At 36.1% G+C, this 24,219-nt stretch overlaps 2 protein-coding genes across 3 annotated transcripts in view; one reads left to right on the top strand and one right to left on the bottom strand.

Annotated features, from left to right (window-relative positions):
- The window catches only part of LOC107707852 (E3 ubiquitin-protein ligase ZNRF3-like), a 77,274-nt gene extending 60,935 nt beyond the window's left edge, over positions 1-16,339 (top strand). For both annotated transcript variants that reach the window (XM_016511955.1, XM_016511956.1), the window contains exons 3-8: positions 7,493-7,567; positions 10,572-10,703; positions 11,742-11,849; positions 12,037-12,204; positions 13,908-14,010; positions 14,090-16,339. In XM_016511955.1, the coding sequence (XP_016367441.1) occupies positions 7,493-7,567; positions 10,572-10,703; positions 11,742-11,849; positions 12,037-12,204; positions 13,908-14,010; positions 14,090-15,720 (2,217 nt within the window). In that variant the 3' untranslated portion in view covers positions 15,721-16,339. The remainder of the gene's footprint in view (positions 1-7,492; positions 7,568-10,571; positions 10,704-11,741; positions 11,850-12,036; positions 12,205-13,907; positions 14,011-14,089) is intronic.
- Positions 16,340-17,277: 938 nt separating this feature from the next.
- LOC107707851 (2-methoxy-6-polyprenyl-1,4-benzoquinol methylase, mitochondrial) overlaps positions 17,278-24,219 on the bottom strand; it is a 7,888-nt gene continuing 946 nt past the window's right edge. The window contains exons 2-7 of the mRNA XM_016511954.1: positions 22,571-22,720; positions 20,400-20,621; positions 20,207-20,313; positions 19,831-19,919; positions 19,179-19,290; positions 17,278-17,948 (exon numbers count right to left, since the gene is read on the bottom strand). Of these exons, the coding sequence (XP_016367440.1) occupies positions 17,847-17,948; positions 19,179-19,290; positions 19,831-19,919; positions 20,207-20,313; positions 20,400-20,621; positions 22,571-22,720 (782 nt within the window). The 3' untranslated portion in view covers positions 17,278-17,846. The remainder of the gene's footprint in view (positions 17,949-19,178; positions 19,291-19,830; positions 19,920-20,206; positions 20,314-20,399; positions 20,622-22,570; positions 22,721-24,219) is intronic.

Below are 24,219 nucleotides of genomic sequence, written 5' to 3'. Positions count from 1 at the left end.
AAAAAAAAATACAGAGAAACTGTAAACACAGTATAATTTTACAGTATAAAACTCTAACTTACAAACAAGAAAACTGGAATGTAAACCAGTGAATTTCAACGATGCAAACTGCTACTAAAATCTGTTTTGTACCTTTAACGTATACTGACAACCACTATAATAATGCAGGTGGTAAAGAGAAAGCCATATGACGAATCAAAGTTCATCACAAGTAGCTTTTCCACAAGAAGTCATTCATGCAAACACAAAACACCATCATGGTAACACACAACACTTAAATAATGCAATAAACATTCATTAAACAACAGAAGATGTAACAAAACCCTAATGTACATAACTGATAACGAAATATTAAGAAACATGGTTATTTAAACAAAATGCTTTCAAATGTGAAGTGTCACGCAGGGAATTCTGGAAATGTTAGTTTATGACTAAATTATGCGTTGATTTGTTGTTTTTTACTTCTAAAAATGGTACAATTAACAGCATTTTACTTAGGCCTGGACGATAAAACGGTATCATTATTTATCGACGGTACACCTTCTTCGATATCGATATAAAAAATGTTCGATATAGCGCACGATATAGGCACGTGCTATGAGTGACGCAGACAGCGCACACAAACACAAACACATGCTGAATTGAGTGCTGCGCCTGCCTGTGATGAGGAGATTGTGAATAATGAATATTAGTCGAATAGTGCTGTGCCTGCCTGTGATGAGGAGATTGTGAATAAAGAATGAATATTAGTCGAATTTAAAATAAACATTTGCATTTGAATGTTAGGTGTGCATCAGGGAGCGTCATCAGTGGCGCGCGAGATGCGGTGATATTGATGTGAGTGACGTCGTTTCATTTTAATGTTTTGTTAGTCTAGCCCACGAGACGCGCCGCTGCTGCATTATGCATTCAAAATATTAGAGAAATATAGAAGCTCAATGCGGAGAAGATCTTGATTGGGTTAAAACCGAAACCAAGTCTTTCACACAGAACGCATATTCAACGCATTTTTTAGACGAACAAATATGACTGCTACACTCGCGACTCACAAGAGATGTATAGAAAGCCATGCAAAGTTAAAACAGTTTAAACTTTTAGAAAACACGTCGCAAATTTGTGGAGGTTTATTCCGTTTCACTGCGATATTCCGCCATGATTCCAGTTCGAAGCGAGCGTATATGTTCCATACAAAGGGCATTAAAGTGTGCGAGATGTGAATTTAAATATTATTTATTTACAGAGGTATATTATGTCACACTTCACACTTCTCTAGTAAGTTTCGTCTGTGTGTGAAGACGCTGCGCAGCGCAAATCCGTGAATGAATGTTCCGAAGTGAAGTAAACTTCAACAGATTTCCCCTGCTTCCCTTGTGCGAGGACTGGAATTGGGACCCGCTGGGCTACATCATGTGTCATTCACCCATTGAGAAAACTTTATAGTACAGTTAGTAAAAGTACTACAATACCAGGAAGGAAGATCGGCTTGTTGATGTTTGTCTGCACAGTGTGCGTGAACGCGCTGATGATGTATCCTGTCTGCGTGAAGCGGGTGCGCAGAGGTATGCAAATGCATATGTTGACAGGCAGTTAGGAAAGCCAATTAAAACGCTCGGACCGAGCGTTTTGATTGGACGAACATTTCTTGGTCCTACGCCTTCCACAGAATATATAAATACAGATAAATACATTTAGACCACTTAACTTAATGATTGCTATCGGGATGTGAAGAGACTTTCAACCAGCATAACAAGAAATGTTTCTGAAGACAATCACCTATTACACCTTTAATTTAGACCTAATGCACGTTTTTTTTATAGAGTTACTTGCTAAATGCTCTGCATTATTTTGCTCATTGCGCCCTCCTGTGGCCTCGGGAGACAATTAGACCTATACAATAAAGACCTGTTTAATCTGCATATAAAACATTAGAAATTAGATATTTGTTTAATTTTTATTGTGTTTGATTGTTAAAACAAAAAAATATTTGTAGTTTGTCTCAATAAATTATGTTAATTATAAATACAGTGGTTAAATTTAAACATTTTTTTCTATTGCTTTTTGTTTTAAAAAAAAAAGGTTATAAAAAATGTCAATAATTATCGATACCGAACGATATGAAACATTATATCGTTGATACGTTTTTAGCTATATCGCCCAGCCCTAATTTTACTGTAAAATTACATGAAATGTCTGGTTAGACCTTTTACAGTTTTTCCTGTATATATTACAGGAACTTACTGTTAAACTGTTAATCTATTAAGAGTTTTTTTTTTCCCTCTTAGTGTTTTTTCAATATTTTTACAGTTAAAATTACACTTTTGTTTTTTACACACACACACACACGCAAACACACACACACACACACACACACACACGCAAACCCACAATGATGATTTCATAGTATTCTCTATAGTACTTTGGAATAGCATTATAGACCACAATATAGTGATCATCAGTCAGTACTAAGGTATAATGTAATGCCATCAGATAACATCACTGTACCACATTAGCACAGTACTTTTTGCAGTGATTTAAAAAGCACTACTGCACCATATTACACCAGCAACCTCAGGCAGTTAATGAAGTCATATTTGTGGGTGTTTTTACTTGGTTTACCTTACATTTTAGGTAAATTGATTCGATGTAAAATTCTTATGTTTCTCTTTTCCACTTAAACCTGCGCTCTGACGCAAGACAACAGCAGAAATATAAAGCAAAAGAGCAGCTCTAGCCTGTGTCTATTCAGCGTTAAGTGTTGTGGTTCTAGTAAGGACCTCAGTGTAAACTTGAGCTAAGTGTGTTGTTTGGGTTTTCATGTGAAGTGTAGCCCAGGCAAACCCAGCAGTGAAGAGACTGTGAGAAACCAAGCAGGCACACTTTTGTACTTTTTCCTTTTTCCCCTGCAAGAATCTAAGTCTTGCCTAAATAATGTCTTGGCACTTAGAGAGAAAATGAAGGGTGATTAAAAAAAAATCTCACCACATGCAAGTAAACTCTAAATGAGGAAAGTATGCCTTTATCTTTGAGGAAACCCAAAGGCCAGAAGGCAACCTGAAATTACAGCGTAATGACAGAGCTTTGCTTTCTGAGCACTTAATTACTTTAATTATAGCGATGCAGAGCATGAGTGAGTGAGTGTGTAGGATTGCTGAGATATAAAAAGGGTTGAGGACAAATCAAGAGGGAAAATTGCAAAAAGATTGGAGAGATGATTGCTTCAAGGGTCGATAAATTGACTTTTGATCACAAGTCACTTTTGCACAAGTTGATGTAGTGCTTTCTAGCAGTTGTACATTTGTTGCAACTTCAACTGTATGTTGCATCCAGTAGTGCATTTATTTTTACTGAAGTAAAGGTACAGTAACAGGACCTTCTTAGGGCTCTATGATTTCTGCTATGCAGAAAATGCGGCTGGAATCATGGAATACAGACATAAAAATGAAATTCATTGAATAACTTGGAATGTCACAGCAAATTTTGCAGGAATAAATCAAAAGTAGGCCTGTTATCGTAATCAAATCACGACATGGATGGACTATTGTCTGTGAATATTAAAGTGCAAAGAGATTTAAAGTATGAAGCCTGCATGTTCTGCATGTCTCTGTGTGAACGAGTAGCACATCTTTTTTTCTTTTCTTTCAGCATCTGGAAATTAAAAAAAATGTTCTTTTGAGACCTGGAAGGCTCATGTAAATTTTTATATTGATTTATCTTTTTTTCTGGTTATACTCAGCTCAGAAAGATTGACTAGAATTGCTCTTTATGAGTTCAGTTGCTATAAAATTATTTTTAATGACCAGAACAGTTATGGAAATTCATAAGTCGAATGTGGTGGGAATGTTGCGCCTTTCATTCAAAACACTTTTTAATGCACTCTGGTTATCGGATCATAAATTATATTACCAGATAGATTTATATTTCAAAAGATTTTTAAGTAGCCCCCTTAACATTGTTTTTTCAGTCACTGAGATAATATAATATAGATACTGTTATATTAGATACTATTATATTGTACTGTATATTATATTATATTATAGTTTTTATATTTTGAAAAAAAAATTGTCACATTATTTTTAAAAGTTTTTGTAATTTTGTTTTATTTTTGTCATTTTTACTAGTTACTGTCAGTATGTATTTTTATATTAGTTTTAGTTTAACTGCATTCAAGTAAATTAAGTAAAATTGTTGTATTAAGTAAATCAAGTTCAACTAAATGAAAATGAGACATGCCTTAGCAACTGAAATAAAGTAAGATTTTAAAGTATTTATTTTTTATGGTTCAGAAGTAGCTATGTTTTGTAAGTAGCTTGTAGTGTAGCGAACTACTTATTCAAAAGACTAGCTACAGTTTCAAAGCAGCTTGCGCAGCACTGCTGGAGGGGATTGTGTGTGTGACACCTGAACAAGGTGTGTGTGGGGGTTGCTTGGTGGTCTTTGGTTCCGTCTTAAGAAGCTTTTTTTTTTTTGCTCTCATTAGGCAAGTTGCTACATCACAGCACTTGCTCAAAGTGGATTCCAGGTCTCTTTCTTCTGCCTTGTTCCACATGTGCACTCTCACTCTCTTGCTCTCTTTTATTCTTCCAGCCAGCCACCCCTCTCTCAAGCCCTCATTTTCTTCCTAAAGCTCTTATATTCAGCGCTATTAATAATTGCCTGAAATTGCCATCTTCAAAAGAGCCGAAACACAGCTGAAGCACATTGATGTGAAGCAAACAAGGTAGAGCGTGAGAGTAAAGCCTGTTTCCTCATTCCTGTGGATCAGTCAATCAGCTAAAACGGTAGTATGAATTTAAATGTTGACAAGACATAAACAGTCATTAACTTCCACTTCGTTTTCTTCTCTCAAGGTGTTCCCTCATCCATTGGATTCTCTCATGTCTTCCTTGTTCCAGTGTTTACCGAGCATGTTCACTTTTAAATGAAAATTACATCTGATCTGATCAAAGACTCTAAAAGTATGTCTTGGGGCATAGTGAAAATATGCAGTAACAAAATAAGAATATTGTGTTGCTTATCTTTTATAATGCATTTTCTTCCTGTTTTATTTTATATTTTTTATTTTATTTTATTTTATTATTACCTCTCATAAAAATTGCTTACTTTATCAAACATTGTTGAGATGCAAGAAAGGTAAAGAAAGGGTTCTGTTCATTTTTCTGTTTGGTTTGGTAATATTGCTGCCCCTATTTTATTTTATTTTATTTTATTTTATTTTATTTTATTTTATTTTATTTTATTTTATTTTATTTTATTTTATTTTATTTTATTTTATTTTATTTTATTTTATTTTATTTTATTTTATTTTATTTTATTTTAATTTATTTTTTTTATTTTTTTTATTTTTTATTTTATTTTATATATTTTATTTTATTTTATTTTATTTTATTTACATTTTTTATTTTTTTATTTTTTTTTTATTTTATTTTTTTTTATTTTACCTCTCTTAAAAATTGCTTGCTTTATCCAACATTGTGTTGATGCAAGAAAGGTAAAGAAGGGTTCTGTTCATTTTTCTGTTTGGTTTGGTAATATTGCTGCATAACCTCCCACCAGCCCTTTTGTGCTACACCACTGCAGTCCCGAATTTTGACCCATACAATGTATTGTTGGCTATTGCTACAAATATACCCCAGCGACTTAAGACTGCTTTTGTGCTCCAGGGCCACATATATATAAATGAATGAATGAATGAATGTGTATTTATTGGCAAGTGGTGGATAACAAAGGTTGAGAAATAACCTCAGATGATCATTTTCGCTTTATAGCTACTAAATCCCAACCTAAACTAACTTTCTGATTTAGGCCTTTTACACGAGACTTAGCTTGAGATAAATCACTTTGACGTAAATGAACAGCGTAATGGCGTCTGCGGGTACATGTATTGTTTGTTGAACAGTTCTTCTCGCTCAAGCTTTAACAGAAGTCAGAATGGGAATCGGTTTCACTGTGACTTTCCTGTGGGAGTCTTGTGTTGAAAAAACATTTCTGATTTGATAATGAATGTTGGCGTCAACATTTTTAACAAAGTTCCAATGTTTTATTTGATTTGGACTTCTAAGTTACTATTTAGCAAGATCAGTTTACCACATCACCAGACTCCTCATAGTGTGGCGCACATTATATATATATGTATATATAATCCCAACCTAAACTAACTTTCTGAGGCAGGCCTTTTACACGAGACTTAGCTTGAGATAAATCACTTTGACGTAAATGAACAGCGTAATGGCGTCTGCGGGTACATGTATTGTTTGTTGAACAGTCACTAGCACTGTCTCTACCACACACACACACACACACACACACACACACGCTCACAGGCAGTGTGTGGAGAGGCCATGCTTTCTCTCATAGTACCCAGAATGCCTTGGGCTTGGAGCGGTGCCATCCCTTTGCTACTCTGATAACAGAGTTATAGAGCTGCGCATTGTCGCTTTGATCTCTTTAGTTAACTTTTTTTGTTTCAGCCTGTTCTTTATTTCTTTTGCATGAGTGGAGCTGGAACGAACCCAGCCGTCAGTGTGTAAACAAAATACAAGTCTGGCTATGTGATGTTGATCATCTATTAAAATGATAAAACAATGAACATCAATATGGTACATCAAAATAGCACAACTGAACACATTGATCAAAGCTTTGAACTGTACGTTTCTGTTATGTACAGAAAGCCACTTTAACCATCACAAAGTGTGTTTACTTGTTCTGCACACTGACTCGTGAAGCATCTAGCTGAAGTGTAAGAGCGCCCTCTATCGGCTGGGAGTGAATCCGGGAGAACATTTAACATGGCATTGAAATATTTACTTCTGAAAAAGTCTGCTGTGTCTTTAAATTGGGTTGCTTTCAAATGAATGCAAATCTTTTAAATTATGAAAAACTTTGTGAAAGCTTATCGTTACTTCCGCATTTTAAGCATTTGGGGTTTGCAGACTCCCAGTTTCTTGTAGTCGGAGTTATTGTCTTTCCCTAAATTCAGTAATTGCCAGTATTTTTTTTAATTAAAATTAAAACAAACTGTTAAAAGCTATTTTTAATTGAAATAAAGCTGAAATAAAATCTGAGTATTGGTTGAATTTTTTTTTTTCAAGTATTAAAATTACTCAAATTAGAATAAAAATAAAATAAATAAAAAAAAATATATATATATATTAAAGCTAAATAGAAATATAAAAGAACTAATAAAAATGACAAAAGCACCTTACAAAATTACTAAAACTGAAAAGATAAAAATAAAAGCCAATTCAAAATAATAAGAAATAAATGCTAGTATCTAAATCATAAATAATACTAGAAATATTATACTAGTAAAATAGTAGCACTAGTACAGTATATAAATACCAAAATGGTAACAATGGTAATTACTTTGTAGCGTTTCAGTGCTCTTTGCTTTTTTCACAGTTTACTTTCAGCACTACATTAGCAGTTTTAAATGAGATTTCAGACCTTTAAGTGTAGTAGAATAACCTCTTTCTGTTTGTTGTCGTTCTCACAGGCGAAGAGAGCTGTTCAGAGAGGGGCCACTGCTGTTATCTTTGACGTCTCAGAAAATCCAGATGCCATCGACCAAGTGAGTGTCCTCAGAGATGTGTTGAATGTCATGACCTTTATCAGCAATACGTCCATTTGATATCATGTACATAATGCGTAATTTTATGCATAATGCTCCCATTTGAAGTTAAGAGTCATGTTTGTTGATGGCAAGCGAATTGTGTTTAATTGGTGGTTACATCTCTTTGCATGCATACTAAAAAAACCAAAATGACACTATTATTTTGTTTTTTAAATCTATATTTTATTCAACATGGATGCATTTAATTGATCGAAAGTAAAGACATGTTTAATAAAAAAGATTTCAGTTTCAAATAAATGCTGCTCTTTTGAACGTTCTATTCATCAAAGAATCCTGGGGGGAAAAAAGAAAAATGTCACGTTTCCAGAAAAACATTAAGCAGCATTTGTTTTCAAAACTGATAATAATAAATGTTTTTGAGCAGCATATTAGAATGATTTCTGAAGGATCATGTGACGATGAAGACTGGAGTAATGATGCTGAAAATTCATCACATGAATAAAATATATTTTTTACATGATTTTTTATCAAACATGTGACCCTGGAGCACAAAACCAGTCTTAAGTGTCAATTTTTCAAAATTGAGATTTATGCATCATCTGAAAGCTGAATAAATAAGCTTTCCATTGATGTGTGGTTTGTTAGGATTGGAGGACAATATTTGGCCGAGAATCTGGAATCTGAGGGTGCAAAAAAAATCTAAATATTGAGAAAATCATCTTTAAAGTTGTCCAAATGAAGTTCTTAGCAATGCATATTGCTAATCAAAAATTAAGTTTTGATATATTTACAGTAGGACATTTACAAAATATCTTCATGGAACATGATCTTTACTTAATATCCTAATGATTTTTGGCATAAAAGAAAAATCTATAATTTTGACCCATACAATGTATTTTTGGCTATTGCTACAAATATACCCCAGCGACTTAAGACTGCTTTTGTGCTCCAGGGTCACATATATGCAGCTTCGGTGAGCATAAGAGACTTCTTTCAAAAACATGAAAACATTTACTTTTGTTTTTGGTGGGAAAACATCATGAAAATGCTAGAATCTAAGCAAATTCTATATCGATTTCCGGACTTTTAACAATGGGAAAATACACACACACACACACACACACACACACACACTAAAAGTTATGTAATTCTGGGAAGTTATGTAATCTGGGCACCTTAGGCATACTGTTTTCAACCTAAGGATCACATACTATTTAGGAGAGTCAGGATGCACTGGTATTTTCTTGAAGAAACACAATTTGTTTCCCATTTTATTTCCCTTTACTTCATGGAATCACTACCGTGGGTCTATTCTCACCGCTGTCTGATCTGCGGAAGTCCTTTTCTTTGTCTCTGCTTTTGAGAACCCAAGGGTCTTTTTTCCACTCCCCTCTCTTTCACTGTGGTATTTTTCTCTTCCAAACCAGGCCCAGACTTGCTTTTTCCCCGCTCTCCCTCGTTCAGTTGTAAACGGTGTACAGACGAGATAAAAGAGCTCCTGTGTAGACCACATGAAAGCAGTCAGCGCAGTACATTCCAGCGCCAGCACCTCAGTCCAGACGCATCGGTTCCTCGGTCGCACAGATTACAGTGTAAAGCCTCGAGGCTTTGGGGAGGATGAGGAGAGTTTAAGCATGCGTCATCACCTGCTCTAGTTCCCTACCCCAGATCCTCACCTAGTTCTGTCCTTGTTCATTTTCTCTCTTTCTTTTCTTCCCCAGTAAGCAGACGCACATTACCAAATACATCTGTGATACCTCATATAGTGCGGGTTAATGAAAAATGCATGCAATTTGTTTTTTTTGTTTTTCCTGTAGCTCAATCAGATTAAGTTAGGAGTCATATCTTCATTGTGATTGGTTGATCAGGGACCAATCAGTGACCAGGCATTGCTCATATTATGAAAACATAACATTTTATTAGTTTAAACAAAAAATCATGTGATGTCCATTTCAATGGATGCAGGGTCCGAAGGGGTTAAAGTGATCTAATGTTTGCCTGGTGAATGAATAAATGGGTGAAAAATCCCATAGACTCCCATAGCATTTGATTGTCTGACCCTTTAGACATGTGTGGCGTCCCTTTTATTACAAATTCTCGAGGGTGGGCCAATAACCAACAACCTAGCAACTGCATATCTAGCTACCTCAGAAGCACCCTAGCATCGTGGCGACAGGCTTTGCTTCTGTTGTATTTGTAACATGCAATAAATGCAATGTGAAAAGATAGAGAATGCCTTTTTGGAAATGTGCACTGCAAAAAATTATTTTCTTTCTTAGTATTTTTGTCGTTTTCTAGCAAATATACCCCAGCGACTTAAGACTGCTTTTGTGCTCCAGGGTCACATTTATACTAGAAAACAGAACAAAAATACTAAGAAAGAAAATAGTTTTTTGCAACGTGAGGCTTTCCCTGAGTCTGCGCATCTTTTCTTGAATGAAAATCCAACGGACCCAAAAAAATAAGAGGGGGGAAGAACACTTAAATGACTGTCTTTCAACTTCCCATATTTCACATGAGAGACATGACGACAGAGGGAGAAATAGAGGCTTGAATATCCCTGGTATTTCCCTCAGGTTTTTCAAATTACAGACTGGAGCTGTAGACCGAGGGAGCTACGAGGCTAAATCGAGCATCCATATTCACAACATGCAATTGCTTTACTGCTGCTTTCCTCTTCTATAGAGAAAAAAGGCCAACCACAGTTTCCATGTCTGGACTCTATGTGTTGCTTTTTCACATGAGTGTATGTCGTCGGGAGAGCTTTTCCCCAGCAACTGAGTTCATGTTGATGTGGCAGATTGGAAACGTTATTCATTCAAACAATTACGTGTATGTTTCCAAGTGCATCTTTAGATGTAAAGCCATAGTGTAATGGGTTTTGTTGCTGCTGCTTTCAAGCATTTTTAAGTAACTGTATCATTTAATTGTTAAGTGGTCTGGCATTATGGCTTGAAATATTTTTCTCAAGATCTGTCTTTTCTCTCATTATTTTCTCTAGCTGAACCAGGTTTCAGAGGACCCTTTAAAGAGGCCAGTGGTGTATGTCAAAGGAGCTGATGCGGTTAAACTGATGAACATAGTCAATAAGCAAAAAGTTGCACGAGCCAGAATCCAACATCGACCACCAAGAGTAAGAGTTGATGCTTGTACTGCATGCATTAAAACATTAGTAGAGATGGGTCACAAAGTTTCTATCTATAATATAATATATAATAAATTAAAAAATTTTACTTACAGATGGTTACAGTTGTTTTTTGTCTTTTTTTTAAAATAATATAATATAATAATAAATTAATATTTTTAAGCAGTGTTTTTCTTACAGATGTACTAGTCTTTTTTGTCATTTTTTAATATATAATATAATATAATATAATAATATAATATAAAATATAATAAAACATTTTAGCAGTTTTACTTACAGATGGTTACAGTTCAGTTTTTTGTCATTTTTTAAAATAATATAATATAATATAATAATAAATTAATATTTTAAGCAGTGTTTTACTTACAGATGTACTAGAATTTTTGTAATTTTTAATGTATAATATAATATAATGATATAATATAAAATATAAAATATAATAAATAAAAAGTTTTAGCAGTGTTTTACTAACAGATGGTTTCAGTTCAGTTTTTTGTCATTTATAAAATATAATATAATACAATGTAGTATAATCATATTTTTAAGCAGTTTTTTACTTGCAGACGGTTACGGAGTACTCTATTTTTTTTGTTGTCATTTTTTAAATATATAATATAATATAATAATTAATTAATATTTTTAGCAGTGTTTTGCTTACAGACAGTTACAGAGTTCTAATGTTTTTGTGATTTTTTAAAAATATATAATATAATATAATATAATATAATGATATTTTTTTAAGCAGTGTTTTACTTACAGACGGTTACAGAGTTGGTGCAGAGCATGATATAAAACTCTCCAAAGAGTTAAATTTCTTCAAATTTATCTATGTTAAAGTACGCCCTCTAGAGCAGTTGTGTTTGGCTGTTCCGTTGTGACATCTCAGTGCCCCACAAAGAAAGTTGTATTTTACAATGTCATTTTTACAAAGTTTGTAATCTTATTTTTTTTTGTATGCAAGGTTTCCAGCATACACTTTAACTGTAAAATGTGCTGACGTTTTCCTGTCGTTGTGTCCTATTGCAGCCCACAGAGTATTTTGACATGGGAATCTTCCTGGCCTTCTTTGTTGTGGTGTCTCTGGTCTGCCTCATCCTCCTCATCAAGATAAAGCTCAAGCAAAGACGCAGCCAGGTGAGGCTCCACAATGCAGTTTGATACGGGTTCAGTTTGGGGTCTAAATGTTAACCTCATTGCTTCATGCAATTTAATTCATTCGTTTCGTGTCCATGTTCAATTTAAAGAAGTTTGTTGCATGCCTGACATGCCTTGTTTTTCTACTATCTCTTCCACTATCCGTAATTGTTTCCCCACCTGTCAGAGCTCCATGAACCGGATGGCCATTCAGGCCCTGGAGAAGATGGAAACACGCAAGTTCAAGGCTAAGATCAAGGGTCAGCGTGAGGCCAGCTGTGGAGCATCAGACTCAGTGAGCAGTAGTTCCACATCAGACTGTGCCATATGCCTTGAGAAATACATCGATGGCGAGGTAAAGATCTTCCGAAAACATGTAGCTTTTCTTTTAGAAAAGAAAAATATTGCACATTTGCCCAACATTCAGTATTTCCTCACCTTGTCAGTTCTCTAATCTATTCCAAAACCGAACGACAGACTAAAGGAGTATGCCAAGCCACTACTGCGTAACTCTGGAAAATTAGTCATGCTTCTAGTTTATTTTGGTTGATTTGGTTGTAATGGACTTCTCTGAGGTTCTTGACAGTGTTGTCTTAAACATCCATTTCTTAGCCTCCCTGTACTTCTTTTGTCTCAAAGTATATGAAGAGTACTGCTGGTGCCGTATTTTTATTCGTCTTTGGGATTATGATCCATGCTAAAAAAGCACACAACAAAGAAGCCAAGGCGTCTGGGAATCACAGAGGAAGTGGCAATATAAAAGGCTCAATGGCATCAAAGAGTTTGTCTGTGATGATGAAGAGAAGTAACAAAAGCAGGGTGGAAAGGCAGAGGGAGGGGGATGAGTCATGCTTGGGGACAGAGAATGACTTCTGTGGGTGAGATCTGTGATGCTTTCTGACTGAAAGCACAGGGGATCATCTCTTGGAAGGGGTCGGAAATTGTTCCAAGTTTTTGATTTTTAGATACCTTGCCTTAGTTTGAAGTGTTGGGCTTATTAGTCTTATAAAGCAGTAGCTGGTTACAAGTCCTGTTAGCACTAGTTTTAAGACAGATTTTAGCATCTTTAGCACTGGCATGCTGTGTGAGTGCGGTGCCATCTACAGTTTACATTGAATGATGTTGTTTTTAGCAATATTGAAAACCTTCCTCTAAAGTTCCTACCCGAATTAAACGCACCTTGAACGGTCTTCCAGGGTACTAAAAACTTGCAGGCTGTGTTGGGGCAGGTTTTTATATCAAAAGTTTGATGCCACAGAATTTTCATAATTCTTGTCACCAGTGTCAATAAAAAAAAGATATATATAAAAAAAAGATAGAGAGAGAGAAAAACTCAAGCTCACTGAAGATAAGTAAACAGTCAGTGATGAAATAAGAATAAGAAACTAATTACAAGAAATAGGACAAAAAACTGCAATAAATACGAAATGCTACATAAATTAATTTAATCAAAAACACTGCAGTCTTCACTGTGTAATATGTAATTTACACAGTGAAGACTATTCAGTGTTTTTGATCAAATTTCTTATTATTAAAGTTGCAAACGTGATTTAGTTAAGAGCAGTGAGAGATTTAAGATGAATGACAGACCGGAGGAATAATAAGCAGCTTCCCCTTTAAGACAGAACATCCGGATCCAATATACTGTTACACATGTTTTCTTTCTCAGCTGTTTACTTTGACTTAAGACCTAAATGACTGTGTTTACGAGGGTACTTGCAAAGACGGGCATTTTCATACATATAAGTATGTGTATTTTACCATTCAAGGCCAATAAAGCAACAAAAATACCCGTGCGCTTTATGAGCAGCGGATTCATTCAAAAACAGTGCGCATATAGCACTGTTGTCTGCATTTAAACGGCTTAACATCACTTGTTTTTAAACCACAGTGCTTAAAAATGTGTGCAAACAATAAATTTTCGTGACAGCAATGTAACTTGAGTGCATAACCGCAATAGAGACGATAGTCCAAAATCTATCAAAAACCTATGTAAGGCCCACAAAAATGTTAAGACAGATCAGTTGACCTCTCAATCCTTTCCTTTCACACCTACAGGAGTTGAGAGTGATCCCTTGCGCTCACCGATTCCACAAGAAATGTGTGGACCCTTGGCTACTTCAGCACCACACTTGTCCACACTGCAGGCACAATATTATTGGTAAGCATAAGATGCCGGTCCAAATGTATGGTCTGGAATCAGTTCATTTCTGACCTATGTGTTTTTACTTTCCACCCAGAACAAAAAAAGGGAAACCCAGGCTCTGTTTGTCTTGATCCGGGAAACCCAGTCCACAGCCGCCAGCAGAGAGTCGTCCTCCCTGTTCATTATCCAGGAAGGGTGCACAGAGCTGGGCAAGTGACGGCCTTCCCTACTCGGACCAGCATGGACCCCCATGGAAACCCCATCACTGTTCTAACAGTGGACCAACACCCTGAGCAAGGCATCTATCCTCCACAATCTTCCTTTATACGGGGTTACCCTGCCCTCCACTTGGAGCACACGCTAAACCCGCACCATTGCGGCCTGGAGCACCATGCTTATCCGCAAACCCATACTTTCAAACGCCCCAAATTCCACGGACGAAATTTTTCTCGTGCCGCCTGCTATTCCCAATACGAGACCATGTACCAGCACTACTATTTTCAGGGCTTGACCTTTCCGCAACCTGAAGGTCAGCAAGGTAACGGACTCCACAAAGGTCACAGTCGACCCTTCCAGCCAGGACTTTTGTATCCTACTGTGGTGCACATGGCACCGGCTTCCTCTTCCAGACTGGGCGACTCCGGAAGCTCCTCGGGACTTGGTTGTTATCACGGGCATCGCTCTGTGTGTAGCGGTTACCTTGCGGACTGTCCCGGAAGCGACAGCAGCAGCAGCTCGGGCCAGTGCCACTGCTCCTCCAGCGACTCCATGTTGGATTGTACGGAAGTCAGCAACCAGGGAGTATATGGGAGCTGCTCGACCTTCCGGAGTTCGCTAAGCAGCGATTACGATCCCTATGTGTACCGCAGTAAGAGTCCGTGTCGGGGTTCGGCCGGGGAGGCTGGGACGTCGTTTGCTGCCACCCCTCAAACTGATGATACTTTGGCCCCGGTATCAAGTATGAAGGACTGCCTACAACCTCCGATTGGAGCGTGTTACGGTTCTGGGGATCAGTTGTCCAACTGCAGCCTGGAGCCCAACTGTAGTAGCCACTCTTCAGTGGAAACCAGGGAACTTACTAGCACTACCTCAGCTGGGCCCCTAGAGGGCGCTGTGGCAGAAAGGAGCCACAGCTTTGTGAAGCCTTGTGGAGAGCAAGGGGTAGCTTGCAACTGCTGTTTCGAGGTACCCAAATTAAACTTAGAGTGTAAAGGTAAGGAAGCAGATGACCGGGGACACTGCAGGTGGGCCACGGAGTCTTCCCCACCAAACTTTTATAGCGTTAGCACCGAGCAGCTACCGTCTCCGGATCACGTTAGCTACGACGGACTGCCATGCTGCTTCTACACAGAGATGACTGTACACAGAGGAAGCCCTAGTCATTACGCTGAAGATTGTTCAGTTAATGTACAGTACGCCCAGACGGACAGTGACGGCTGCATGGGACAGGGTTGCTGTGAGTTAGCGCAGCGGATACCCATAATTCCTGAGGATACAGACTGTGAATTAGGCTTGGGTCCAGAACCACAAACAAGTTTGCTCCCTCCTAGACTTCCTGTAGAGAGGAAGGAGAGAACTTCTGAGGAGCATTGTGACTTGTTTTTCACCTCAGGACAATGTAGAGGTCAAGTTGAAGAGGCAAGAGCACTGTTTCCCTCGCAGTGTAGCGGCACGTCTGAAACACAAGGGGGCGGCAAAGCATCGTTTGACGGATCAGGGCTCTGATAGGAAGCCCTAACACAACACAAGCTCTTGAAAATTTGTTGTTAAAAGTGTACTTACCAGAAAGGGTTTGAGTTTCAAATTAAGATTTTGTTTTTGTTTTTTTTCAGCGTTGATCTTGTTCATTCCTGTGGCCTTCAGAATCTGTCACATCAACTCAATATTTATAGAAGGCGAAAGCACAAAGCTATATTTTCCTCATGCAACTCAAACTCAGAAATGTGAGTCATACGGAGCATCATGATAATATGCTTCTTTCTTGACTGGATTAGGACCAGGGAAAATGTCTGTAAATGTGTATGACTAACTTTCACGTTTTTATGACAATTTAGATGATGCCTGAGTTCCATGTTATTAGCTACGATGATTTGAATGATCCTTTTACACATATTTCATTCAGAATTGCATGCATGTGAGCAGTACGAAGTCATACAGCATGTACGTACATCTCAGTCAACTAAAGGATTTCATTTAGAGAAATAAAAACCAAAATGGGAGACTGCATCTCGAGGGAGTGCACAACAGGTGCTGAGGTAACTTCTCTGAAAACATAACTAGGAATATCCCTCTTTCTCGTCACTTCTCAGGGCCTTTATCTTGTTAGTACAGAAACAGACCAATACAAAAGCTTTTATATATATACTTTATCAGTGGAGACTACTGAGCTACATATCACACCAAAGTTTAGTTTGTCTCCAGGGTACAGTTAAAACACCACTGGTAGAATTAGAACCTGACTACTCTAGGGTTAGAGGTGTAGGATGTCTAGTATTTGACCCCTAATAATTGTATTTTTTAAATTAAAGCTAACAGTTTGTCAGAAAGACGCCAAAGTATAATGGTTTAAAGAGATTGGAATGCAGTGGTATATTTATACGTATATATATATCAAAAACCCGCATAATTACCTTTAATAACTACACATTGCACTCATGCTTTTACACATGCATCATCGTATCATCATGCCTTTCTGTTTTTACAGAGTATTTTATACTGTTTCTATGAAATGTACCCATACAGCTTACACAGGCGGTCATTTTAAAATAACTTTATTTATACGTAGACTAAAACAGTGCCGTAATAAGAATCTACTCTTGCCTTGCATAGAGATATGTATTGCAAATATAGCATTTTTTTTTTTTCTGGGTACTTGAGTCACTATTTAATATTTCGTATTGTTTGTAGCACTTAAGATTGTATAAAAGAAAATGTGTACAAAAATATTTTTTAATTTTTTTAAAGATTTAATTATTTTCTCCATTATCATTTTACAAATGTTAAAGGTTAGCGCTTGATCTGTGTATATTTCTGTATCTGTATAGCATCACATTTCATAAATGGAAATATGTTCTCTGAATATTTATTGACTAATATATTTATCTTTAAGCCATGTCTTATGTTCAGAGTGTCTGTGAGGTTGTTGTTGTTGTTTTTTAGATAACTAATAAGAGACTTTGTAAATACATGGTAATTGCACACAAGACGATTAAATACTCTCTGACCAAAAACTGATTTAAATTTTTTTGTAGTTTTGTAACAAAGTGTACAAAGATCTTAAAAAATATATGGTTTTATTAAAGTAAAAACACACATTTGACGGTTTCATTTTCGCCAAACACAACACATCACAGGGATGTTTTTCATGTTATGACCCAATTCCAAAAGTGTGTGTGGATCCACTTGATACAGATTCAGACTACAGCAAGAACTTTCTGAATGAGCATTCATTACTAAACTTACATTTTGTAATGGGATCAAAGAACAAAATATATTTAATCTTTTACTAGGTCAGCATGTGCTTCCCACAGACCAAAAACCAAACACATTGTCCAGCTTGTACAAATAATAATAGTGCTCACATTTCATTTTAAAAGCCTTTAAAAATTAAGCCATTTTCAACAGCTCAATTAAACCCACAACACTTTAAAGAACATTTTAATGTCTGCCAGAGAGTGAAAGTGTTTCCATTACCAACAAAAACACACGAACAAAGGACTTTTCATGCTGAGACCCCAGTGTCTGGTCGAACGGTGTTCATTTTAATGTCCTCCACTCATTGTTTGTTGAACAACACTCTTTCTTGTCAGAGTTGATTTGGAGAGAAGGCAACACTCGCTGCATGCTGACACTCAGAGCTTGAATCCTGAATGAACGGCAACGATTCCTCCGGACAGGTTAAAATACTGGACACAGAAGAAGCCAGCATCCTCAATCATTTCCTTGAATGTTTCCTGAGGAAGGCACATAGTTTGATTAAGCTTTCTCACAATCTCAAAATTCTTTTTCACACAAATACTCAAATGTGACCCTGGAGCACAAAACCAGTCTCAACAGACATTAGCAAAATGTAAAATATCCCCAGTATTTATTATTATTCAACATGTACTCTGTTTTGAAGATGTGCAACATCACAGGTGCCATAAAAAATGTGTCATTTAACATGAATTATAAGAGAGAGCTTTCAGACAACCAGACCTCTTATTATTAAAGACTCATCTAGATCTATCATGTAAAACCACAGAATTTTCTGTCAAAAAATAATGCTGAAAATAATTTTGTAATTTATCTTTTATTATTATTCATAAATAATCGAGATAATGATTAAATAATGCTTTTCATTTCATTTAAATGTTGTTTATGTGGGGTAAATTGTCAAAAGTACTGCAAAAGTGTTAATGCGGACAGTATTTCATGCATTTCAGTTGAGCCCGGTCTCATGAAAATGCGTATAAATAGTACGCCAAATAAAAACGAAAACTCGTGGTATTGATACGCAAAAATGGACTTTGGCGTGTATATGCTATGCGATGGGTAGGTTTAGGGTTGTGGGGTAGATGCGTATCATATGTACGCGAAAACTGCGTATCATATGCACGCCAACAAATTTCGTATCATATGCACGCGAAAACTGCGTATTATATGCACGCCAAACACATGCGTATCATATGAACGCCAAAGTCAATTTTTGCGTATCAATACCACAAGTTTTCGTTTTTATTTGGCGTACTATTTATACGCATTTTCATGAGACCTGGCTCAACAAATCATACATCAATGCAAGCTTATTTATTCAGCTTTCAGATGATGTATAAATCTCAATTTTAAAAAAAAATTACCCTTATGACTGGTTTTGTGCTCCAGGGTCACAAATGGTTTATTTTACTCTTTGCTTAGATTACCATAGTTAAAAAAGGTTTCAAAATCGGTAAAAATAAAGCAGGCATGGACAAAGTTCAAGTGTGACTTTCACAAAGAAAAACTTAAAAGTAAGACCTGTAGTTGGTGAAACAGTCTTATAGGTTCTTAAATTTAAAGACCTAACACAGTTTTATTTTAGACGAAATGAAGATTTTGGGTTTTAGCAAGGAAATGACTGCACTTGCATGAGATGTCCGAGAACATTATTGTGTCATGTCTGTCACGCCTACAAAACTGCTGTAACATGAAGTGTATTTTGTTACCTGGTCTGGGAACTTTCGGATGCTCTCCACCAAATACTGATATGACTTCCAGTCTCCAGCAATCACTTCACCCAACACAGGGATCATCTGAAAACTATATGCATCATACAGCCTGGCCAAAAAAAACAAAAAAAACAAACATGAACAATTTACATACTATACACTGTATATCCCCGCTCTAAAATAAGTAAAAGATAAAAAAATATTATTTATTATATTTGTATTTATATATATATATATATATATATATATATATATGTATATATATATATATAGTTATTATAGAAAATATGCAAAAATAAATGTCAAAATTCTGCAATAAATAAATCAAATAAAAAGTGTATTTACAAAATAATGGTGCCTTACAATCACCTACATGCAGTGAACAAGTCAGTGTTAAGTGACTGTAAAAATGTTCAGTGTAGGGTTATCATAATTAACTAAAACCATTAAACATTTTTGTTACTTGTACTAAATGTTAACTGAAATAAAATATTTAAAAAAACATTTTCATTTAATTTAATGTACAAAAACAACACTAAAATAAAAAAGGTAAATAATAAAAAATGACAAAAACAACAAAATTAACTACAATGAAAACTGAAAATATGAAAATAAAAACTATAATACTATCTAACACTGGTTCAATGACCTTGCGAGAAGAGGGTTGGTCACTTTGCTGAATTCTAGACACATGAAGCGTCCACCTGGCTTAAGGACACGCAAAGCCTCCTGTAGAGCCTGCCAAAAGAGTCATCATCTCAAACTAAATAATAATAATAATAACCAGCTTACAGTGACATGATGATCAAAGACTTCAAACACATCACTCTTCCAATATGTTAATGAATGAATACCACAACATGAAATATGGTAGCATATTAGATTAGATATAGAGAAATAGCAATATGGCATTGGGCACTATTTCGAGTTTGGGCTAGGAAAGAAATGGCTTTCAGTACAGTGATGTGTTTAGTCTAGTTTGAACCCGTGTTCAAGCAAACGGATGCGGAGTGCAGAGTCTTTACTTGCTCTATGTGGGTGACATTTCTGATGCCGAACGCAATAGTGTATATATCGAACTGATCGTCATTGAACGGGAGCTCTTCTGCATCGCCCACGACCCACGAAAGGCCTGCAAACATGTGACAACACAATCAACATTCGATGTTCCCTCCAAAACACAAGTGATACGAAGTGTTTGGTTAAAGATGACTGCACCTGTCGTGATTCCTGCTTTCTCTGCCCTCTGTTTACCAACTTTGAGCATGTCTTTGTTGATGTCACACACCACTGCGTGCGACTGTGGAGGCCCTGCTTCGTCTGACGCATACCGATCGGCGATGTCCTGCCACGATGGCGCCTGATGGGATTTTGCTCTCATCCGCTGCTGACGATCATACATCGAGCGAGTGTACTCCAGGAAGCGGAAAGAGATGTCACCTAGAGCAGAATAACACAGAGCTCAATTTAGGGAAGGGTTTTCAAACTCTTAGATCAAACGGAAGCCAAAGAGGATCATCCTCAACTTTTCCACAGACTCACCCTGATCTATGGTGCATGTTCACTTTAAAAGACTATTAGTATTCAGTAATATTAATAGCGCTGTCAAACGAATAATCACGATTAATCGCATCAAAAATAAAAGTTTTTGTTTACATAATATACGTGTGTGTACTGTGTATATTTATTATGTACATATAAAGACACACACATACGGCATATATTTTTAAAATATTTACATGCATTTACATGTATATTCATATAATTTATATTATATATATATATAAAATTAACATTTGTCTTACATGCATATGTGTGTATTTATATATACATAATAAATATACATAGTAAACATATATTATGTAAACAAAAACTAATCGTGATTAATCATTTGACAGCACTAAATATTAACTAAACTAAAATGAATAAACTCATTGACATCTTGGACAAAATGCCACTGTTTCTTCATCAAAACAGATTTGTAGAAATGTAGCATTGCATCAGTGTCTCAGCAATGGATGCTTTGCAGTGAATGGGTGCCGTCAGAATGAGAGTCCAAACAGCTGTTAAAAACATCACAATAATCCACACCACTCCTGTCCATCAGTTAACATCTGGAGAAGTGAAAAGCTGCGTGTTTGTAAGAAACAAATTCATAATTAAGAGGTTTTTAACTACAAACCATTGTTTCCCTCTATGCACAATATTGCTTTCTCCAGTGAAACAGTCATCTTGTTTGAATCAAGAGCAATATATGCACGGATCAAGCGCTGTTTACAAGTGAAAACAGTAATGGAAAGCTTATTTATTCAGCTTTCAGATGATGCATAAATCTCAATTTCGAAAAATTGACAAGACTGGTTTTGTGGTCCAGGGTCACATATGTTGGTGGATTTTAATGTTCATTATTAACATTATTTATTCATTAATGTTCATTATTTAACGTTAACTATTCCTCTATGAACTATTTCACTGAAGGAAGCATTATAATGGATTATGGACTGGTATTTTGTCCAGAAGCAATGGTTTAACGTTAAAACTCCCTAATAATTGATTTGTTTCTTACAAAAACACAGCTTTTTACAACATGTTAACTGATGGGCTGAAGTGGTGTGGATTATTGTGATGTTTTTATCAGCTGTTTGGACTCTCATTCTGACGGCACCCATTCACTGCAGAGCATCCGTTGCTGATGTAATGCTGAATTTTCTCAAATCTTTTCCAATTAATTAACAAATTCATCTACATCTTTGATGGTGAGCAAATTTGAGCTGCTTTGAAACAATCTTTGTATTTGTACTGTATAAAGTGATATATAAATATTATACATACAGAGGTGGCCAAAATTGTTAGAACACCTGACAGAAACATGATTTCATTTCATAATGTTCATGAAACATGCAGGTGGTTGCTCTGAGCACAATATCAATATCAGATGAAGTGAGTCGTACTGTTTTTATCCACTTTTAACTTTAATATTTGGCATGTCCACCTTTTGCAGCAGTGACAGCAGCACATCTCTCTGGCATAGTGTCAGTATATTTCCTGAGAACTTCAACACTAATGTTATCCCATGCCTTCTGCAGCTCAAGCCAAAGGCTTTCCTTTGAATGTACAATAGATCTGTCCAGATTATTTTATACTCGATATATATATATATATATATATATATATATATATATATACTTTGAGGGGCCAGTCCATCATTTTAATGTTTCAGCAGATTCCTTCTGTCGCAGGTAGTTCCAGCAATAGTTTGTTTTATGGGTATTGTAATGGCCAATTCAACAAAAACAACTGAAACCTCTTAAATGTGCCAAGTGTTCTAACAATTTTGGCCACCACTGTGTGTGTGTGTGTGTATATAGCAAGTCATAGTTGTGATTTACCGGTGCCACCGGCCGTGTCCAGCAGCCTTAGTCCCGGCTGAGGATTCATGATGTGCAGCAGCGTGTCTTTCCACAGTCTGTGTATTCCCAAACTCATGGCGTCATTCATCACGTCATACTTCTTGGCCACACTTTCAAACACCTTATACACTGACAGTCGAAGAACAACGGGGTAAACGGAAATGTACTGGCTAGTGAAAAAGACTCTAGCACACACTATCAATGACTGAATTTATACACCCAATAAACTAATGCAAAACACCCTATACACTGACCAAAAATAAAACACCTTATACACTGACCAAAAAACCACCTTAAACACTGACCAAAAAAACACCCTATACACTGACCAAAAATAAAACACCTTATACACTGACGAAAAAAAACACCCTATACACTGACCAAAAATAAAACACCTTATACACTGACCAAAAAAACACCTTATACACGGACCAAAAAAAACACCTTATACACTGACCAAAAAAAACACCTTATACACTGACCAAAAAAAAAACCTTATACACTGACCAAAAAAACACATTATACACTGACCCCCCCCAAAAAAAACACCTTATACACTGACCAAAAAAAAACCCTATACACTGACCCAAAAAAACACCTTATACACTGACCAAAAAAACCCCTTATACACTGACCAAAAAAACCCCTTATACACTGACCAAAAAAACCCCTTATACACTGACCAAAAAAACCCCTTATACACTGACCAAAAAAACCCCTTATACACTGACCAAAAAAACCCCTTATACACTGACCAAAAAAACCCCTTATACACTGACCAAAAAAACCCCTTATACACTGACCAAAAAAACCCCTTATACACTGACCAAAAAAACCCCTTATACACTGACCAAAAAAACCCCTTATACACTGACCAAAAAAACCCCTTATACACTGACCAAAAAAACCCCTTATACACTGACCAAAAAAACCCCTTATACACTGACCAAAAAAAACACCTTATACACTGACAAAAAAAAAACACCTTATACACTAACCAAAAAAACACCCTATACACTGACCCAAAAAAACACCATATACACTGACCAAAAAAAACACCTTATACACTGACCAAAAATAAAACACCTTATACACTGACCAAAAATAAAACACCTTATACACTGACCAAAAATAAAACACCTTATACACTGACCAAAAATAAAACACCTTATACACTGACCAAAAATAAAACACCTTATACACTGACCAAAAATAAAACACCTTATACACTGACCAAAAATAAAACACCTTATACACTGACCAAAAATAAAACACCTTATACACTGACCAAAAATAAAACACCTTATACACTGACCAAAAATAAAACACCTTATACACTGACCAAAAATAAAACACCTTATACACTGACCAAAAATAAAACACCTTATACACTGACCAAAAATAAAACACCTTATACACTGACCAAAAATAAAACACCTTATACACTGACGAAACAAAACACCCTATACACTGACCAAAAAAAAACACCTTATACACTGACCAAAAAGAAAAAAAACACCTTATACACTGACCAAAAACAAAAAACACCTTATTGACCAAAAAAACACATTATACACTAACCCCCCCCAAAAAAAACACCTTATACACTGACCAAAAAAAACACCTTA

Source organism: Sinocyclocheilus rhinocerous, unplaced genomic scaffold (genome assembly GCF_001515625.1).
Source record: "Sinocyclocheilus rhinocerous isolate Xijiao unplaced genomic scaffold, SAMN03320098_v1.1 scaffold1256, whole genome shotgun sequence".
Lineage (NCBI taxonomy): Eukaryota > Metazoa > Chordata > Actinopteri > Cypriniformes > Cyprinidae > Sinocyclocheilus > Sinocyclocheilus rhinocerous.
The sequence above is the reverse complement of the archived record's forward strand: the minus strand, read 5'-3'. Positions and strand labels throughout refer to the sequence as shown.